Source organism: Phacochoerus africanus, chromosome 2, assembly GCF_016906955.1.
Source record: "Phacochoerus africanus isolate WHEZ1 chromosome 2, ROS_Pafr_v1, whole genome shotgun sequence".
Classification (NCBI taxonomy): Eukaryota; Metazoa; Chordata; class Mammalia; order Artiodactyla; family Suidae; genus Phacochoerus; species Phacochoerus africanus.
In genome coordinates this window covers 118,254,647-118,261,189 of record NC_062545.1, presented here as the reverse complement: position 1 = coordinate 118,261,189, position 6,543 = coordinate 118,254,647, and the positions used below count along the sequence as shown (strand labels likewise).

At 39.5% G+C, this 6,543-nt stretch overlaps 1 protein-coding gene across 1 annotated transcript in view; it reads right to left on the bottom strand.

Moving 5' to 3' along the window:
• Positions 1 to 306: 306 nt before the first annotated feature.
• The window catches only part of PRTG (protogenin), a 137,619-nt gene continuing 131,382 nt past the window's right edge, over positions 307 to 6,543 (bottom strand). The window contains 4 exon segments of the mRNA XM_047769440.1: positions 307 to 726; positions 1,417 to 1,521; positions 4,108 to 4,273; positions 6,079 to 6,199. Of these exon segments, the coding sequence (XP_047625396.1) occupies positions 322 to 726; positions 1,417 to 1,521; positions 4,108 to 4,273; positions 6,079 to 6,199 (797 nt within the window). The 3' untranslated portion in view covers positions 307 to 321.

Here is a 6,543-nt window from a genome sequence, read left to right as displayed (position 1 = left end):
ACAACAAACGAGGTAACAAAGCTGTCTTCTGAGTTTGCCATCTGGCAAACTGAGGTAGATAGTCAGCAAAAGGGCTTTCCAAAGTCTTCCCTTTGCTCCAGTGATATATTTTACAGTCCAGTCAAATATCTTGACTGTCTTTTCACATTGCTGACAATGAAACATTCAAAATACATGAGCTTAAAGATTAAAAAAAAAAAAAAACACATTCAAAAAAGGTAAAACACCCAATAAGACATCAAGATTTTCACCAAAGGCTCTGGCTTCCTGTTCATTGTCCTTCGAACAGACTTGAAGGTGAGAATACCTGGACATGGCTGTCTAGATTGGAAAATCCTTCTTGTCAAAGCAGACTGGGGCAGATGGCAGTTGCAGGACTGAGGAGGAAGGGTCCTCAGCCTCTGCCAACACTGCAGGCTCTTCACACTTTCTCATTGAGGGAGCCCCACCTGAATCACTGCCAGTGAGGGAATTGGGGGTCAGGGGTGTGGTACTTATAACTGAGGACAGGTGTATTTCATCATTTGACTCGTGGGAGAACCTTCCAGAATCCCCAGTTTCGTGGCTGCCTTCGCTATTTGCTGAATGCTCAGTATCAGCTGCAACACCAAAGGGTCTTGGGAAGCTGGCCGTTTGACCGGGGGAGCTGGGGGAGTCTTCATCACTGATTAACACCGTAGTCCCTGGCTGGTAAAAGCAGACCACTTGAGTGAACCTTCTTTGAGGCTAGGCAAAAATACATGAAACACCATCAGTGATAACAGACATTCTTAAAAACAACAAATCTAGGGAGTTCCCATTATGGCTCAGGGTTAACAAACCTGACGAGTGTCCATGAGGATGCGGGTTTGATTCCTGGCCTTGCTCAGTGGGTTAGGGATCCTGAGTTGTTGTGGCTCTGGCGTAGGCCAGCAACTGCAGCTCCAATTTGACCCCTAGCCTGCGAACTTGCATGTGCTGCAGGTGCAGCCATAAAAAAAAAAAAATCTGATTTTACATGTTCTATAGATTCTGAGATAGCAGACTGCTCAAGTACATAAGTAAAAGGTTTATCATCATTAAGGAACCATTGAAGTCTTGGTTCTTGAGGAGAGGAGCGAATCAGAATCAAAGGGTGAGTGAAGTGTCAAGTGTGAAAAGGCTTCTTCTGTGATTTTGATGTGGGCTCCTGCCCCATCCCTTTCTCCACTACCCCCCAGTCCCCACTGAAAATCATGGCTCTGATTACTATGCCAATGGTCATTTTAGTGATCAATCCCCACAGCTTTCCATAGAGTCAAGCCCCAAATTAATAACATCACATCCCAAAAGAACATGGAAGTTTTTAAAAAGCACCTATTTACATTTTATTCTTTTTCAAATTATTACCTCACATACCACAGGTAGCCAAAGATTTCTCCCATTTAGGTGAGTTACCTGCTCAGCTTTTATCTTCTTAGGATCTTGGAAAAAAAGCCATTTTTTCTTAGGGTTGTTTTTAATGATAGGACCATAGCTATTAATTATCAGGTCAGTTCCTCCCTGGAGATATAAAAGGGGAAAATGTACATTTATTTTTTATAATTAGTACACAAATTTTTAAACATTAAAAGAAAAAAATGATCACAGATATTATTTCTTCTTTTACACAAGGTATTTGTTAGTGATCAAAAAGGTATAACAGAAGAGAGCTACAGAGTAGGTCCCACTGTGGCGCCTCTGGGTGAAGAATCTGACTGTAGAGGTTTAGGTCCAGTTCTGGCAGGGGCAGTGGTTTAAAAGACCCAGCAGTTATTCATAGGTTGCAGCTGTGGCTGAGATTCAATCGCTGGCCCAGGACCTTCTATAAGCCATGGGTGTGGCAATAAAATTAAAAAGAAAAAAAAAAGGGGGGGGGAGTTGCCATCAGTGGAAAAGAATCTGACTAGTATCCATAGGATGCAGGTTTGATTCCTGGCCTTGCTCAGTGGGTTGGGGATCTGCCATTGCCGTAAGCTGTGGTGTAGGTTGCAGACATGGCTCCGGCCCCGAGTTGCTGTGGCTGTGGTGTAGGGTGGCAGCTATACCTCTAATTCGACCCCTAGCCTAGGAACCTCCATCTGCCCCAGGTGCGACCCTAAAAGACAAAAAAAAAAAGAAGAAGAAGAAAGAGATAGGCTGAAGTATTTGGGATGAAGTGTAATGATTCCAAAACTTATTTTCAAATGACAGAGAGAGAGAGAGGTATGGAATGATATAATTATTTGTGCATTATTCACTATATTTTTTCAACTTTTCCACATGGTCAAAAAAATTTAAAAAGGATTTATGAAGAGAAAAATGGATTGGCATGTGCTCAACATAATGGCAAGCGATGGGGGATTACCTCTAAGGGTAACCTCAGGGAATTCAGGGACCTATCCCCCAATGTGGCTTCTCTGCTTTACCCTGGTTCCCTTCTCTGTTCTGCCTCCTCACTTTAGATTCTTCTTCTTTTCCTCCCCACTTCACTTCCCCTCAATCCTTTCTCATGTCTAGTTCCAAGTTTGGAAAAACAGAATGACAGTGTATTTTACTACTTTTTTTGGTGCATATTTAAAAGTTTTAGGTTCTAATGTTCCAGATTAATTTGAAATAGAATGGCCTACATTTGTACCAGAAAATAAAAGCTAAATTAAGCTACAAACAAAAAAGACAACAGGGGTCGCAAAAATCAATTCATTATTATTTACCCATAATATACATACAGTACTGTGCTAGATATAAGTAAATTGAATCTGTTAAATAAAATTGTGTAACATTTAATATTCAAGTTGCCTGACATTTTGTTACATTTTTGATATTCTAAATTTGGGGGAATAGTTGAGGAAGAAGAATTTAGCAGGATCTGGCAATTTTTCTGTCAAGGGGCAGATGGTAAATGTCTTAGGCTTTGCAGACCACACAAGGCCTGTCCTATTTCCTCTTCTTTTCCCCCTCCAAGCTCTCTTTTAAAAACATAAAACACAGGAGTTCCTTGGTGGCTTAGTGGGTCAAGAATCTGGCATTGATAACGCTTTGGCAAGGGCTTAATCCCTGGCCCGGAACTAACGCATGCCATGGGTACAGTTAAAAAAAAAAAAAAGTGAAAAACACACTTAGGTCAGAGATAGCATTCCCTAACAAAATGCAGGCTGACTTGGGCTGGATTATAGTTTGCAGATACCTGATTTATAACACAATGATTATGAGAGCTATTATGATAATGCACAATATCTAATGTTGCAATGTGACTAAAAATAATTTTCAGCAGGTATTTTTTTTTGTCTTTTTTTGTCTTTTTAGGGCTGCACCCTGTGGCACATGGAGGTTCCCAGACTAGGGGTCGAATCAGAACCACAGCTGCTGGCCTACACCACAGCCACAGCAATGCCAGATCTGAGCTGCATCTGCGACCTACACCACAGCTCACAGCAACACAGGATCCTTAACCCACTGAGTGAGGCCAGGGATGGAACCGCAACCTCATGGTTCCTAGTAAGATTTGTTTCTGCTGTGCCACTATGGGAACTCCTCAGCTGGTATTCTTATTGCTTATCACTGTATTATTATTACCTATAGTGGAAAGCACATCAAGTAACATCCTCCAATGACATTTCTTTACTATATCCAACTTCCTAAGGCCATAAAGGGAAGGGTCTTGAGATATCTATTTAGATATTTCATATTTCTAAAAATGTCATTCATACCTAGAATGTTCTGATGCTCCCCATTCAGTTCCCAAATCAACTAAGTTTAGAGTGTATTAATAAAAAAAATCATCCATCCAGTATATACAGAACAATCCAAATTACAGTAAATATGGACCAATGGCCCTAGTGTCCTTATTCATAAGACATCTCAGCTCCATATAATCCAAACTAATTAAACCTATATTACTTATTTTTTTCTTTTTATCTTTTTCATCTTTTATTCTTTTATCTATCTCTTCTTTTCCCCAAGAATTTTATGCAAGGAAGGATCTGGGTGAAATGGCTTCACATTTCATCATGTGGAGTGTGGACATAATACATTTGACATGTAATTTTTTTGGTAGGAAGATTTTGCGCATAAAAAGAAGACAAACGTGGGAAGGATTACAGAGCACGACAGTCCCTCAGCCCACAGTACCTTGGCATCAATGAAGCTGTTTGGCATGATCATTGGCATTAAGGACTCTTCATTTTCTACAGCTCTTTCCAGGTTCTTTCCTACCTCATGCCCACTGGCCAGGGAGGCACTGGTACGAGGTAACTGTTGTGATCCATTCTGTGCCGTCTTGGAGGCAGATGATTTCCTGAAATGTTACAAGAAAAGGAAATATTCTAAATCTATAACCAGATAGAGGCAAATGTACAAAACTTGGTGAAATCTGTGAAGTTTACAACTTTGCCAACAATGGAGCTCCTTAGGGCTTGCTTCTCAAATATCTTTAGAAAGTGAATATTAGATTTTTAACTCCAACTCACTGCTGCAAACTTTTATGATTTGAGAAAGATTGTTTCTTTTTGCCCCCAAATCTATTTTGCAAACACCTAGTAAAAATCTTAATATTTACAAAGTACCATTATTTATTATTGTTGATTATTTATAATATACATAGAAACTATAATTTTAAAAATTTACATGTTGTCCTTTAGGTCTGCGAATTGTCGCACCAACATTACAATTAGTGATGAGAGATTTTCAGTAGCACTTCTGCAAGATTTGGGCATCACTAAAACAATGTACATAAGTATTTTATCCAAAAATTCTATTTTTTTAAACTTTTTTGGGGGGTCTTTCTGTCATTCCAGGGCCGCACCCTCGGCATATGGAGGTTCCCAGGCTAGGGGTCCTATCAGAGCTGTAGCTGGTGGCCTACACCACAGCCACAGAAACACCAGATCAAAGCCACATCTGCAAGTTACACCACAGCTCACAGCAACACTGGATCCTTAACCCACTGAAGGAGGCCAGGGACAGAAACTGCGTCCTCGTGGATGCCAGTCAGGATCATTAACCACAAGCCACAACAGGAACTCCTAAAAATTCTTAAAGTGTGAATTGTGGACAGTAAAAGAGAGCCAGTTCCATATACAAAAGAATGTTAGAACCAGAGTTCCCGTTGTGGCACAGTGGTTAACCAATCTGACTAGGACCATGAGGTGGTGGGTTCAATCCCTGGCCTTGCTCAGTGGGTTAAGGATCTGGCGTTGCCATGAGATGTGTAGGTTGCAGACACGGCTCAGATCCTGTGTTGCTGTGGCTCTATTGTAGGCCGGCAGCTACAGCTCCAATTAGACCCCTAGCCTGGGAACCTCCATACGCCGCGGGAGCAGCTCTAGAAAAGGCAAAAAAAAAAAAAAGGTTAGAACTAACTCTTTAATTAACACGTTTTCTGAGTGTTTCTATGCCCAAGTACCAAAAACATATAGAATAAACTCTGAAAAAAACAAATGGAGTGAATCTAGTGATGGAGATTACCTAAAAATGATGTGTATTTGACTTTTTTTATTTAATAAATTTAAGAAAGTAAATGAAAGCAAAAGCCAAAATATAAAAGGTTAGAAACATACAAGTTCAAAGAAAGTTAAGAATTTATTTGAAGTCAAAACCACATGTGAAACTGCCTGACAAGAGTTTATAGAGAACAAATTCTTAGTTATTATACTTGTTTTAATCCATGTCTAAAGAGTCCCAACCATACATCCTATAGTGGTGAGGGCAGAGATCTAAGTGACTCAGGCATTCCAGGCACTTCAATATGAAAATATTCCAGACAGGAAGGAATCCCCTCAATCAGCAGGCACATTAGATTGCATCATTAAAAAAAAATGGAGGGATATACTTCGTGTTTCTCCAAATACCAAAGAAGAGAGGAAATTATGTCCTTACTTTATAGAGCACTTTGTTGGGCACAGTAATTTTTTTTCAAATGGCAAGAGAATAATCTTGTGAAGTGAGCACATCTCTATAGCTGTAGGAATTCAATAATACAATCATTTTAAAGTGGAAAAATCCCAGTTACTCTAAGAAGCACTTGATTTCAATTTGCTTCTGCGGTTACTGTAATTTAAATGTTTTTAAACCACCACAACATCTCTAGCAAAGGAAACACACCTGGCTTTACTTCGGTATATCAAGATGAGGACACAGATGAGGATGCAGGTCAACGCTATGCCAACACCTACAGCAATGCCAGTCATTGATTTTTGGTCCAGATGGTAATAACCTGAATAAACTAGAAGGGGAAACACAGGTACTCAAGATCAATCAGAAAAATGAATGATTCCATTTATCACAATTCTCAGATATTAGACTTTCAATAATTTTTTCCTTTCATAGGAAAACTGTTGACAGCATCTGTGTCTAAGCAGGAAAAAATGCGTATTACTTTTTTTATCAGTGACCTTAAAGTTGGTTTATCTTCTCATATTGAAGATTCTAAATATGAGTTCTACATATTATACTATATCAAACATGACATCAGTTCATAATTTATAAAAGGCACAAGGCACAGATTTTCACTGATGGGCCAAAGGACAGTTTTCATGTCATATTATCTTAGAAGCAGAAATGTACCCT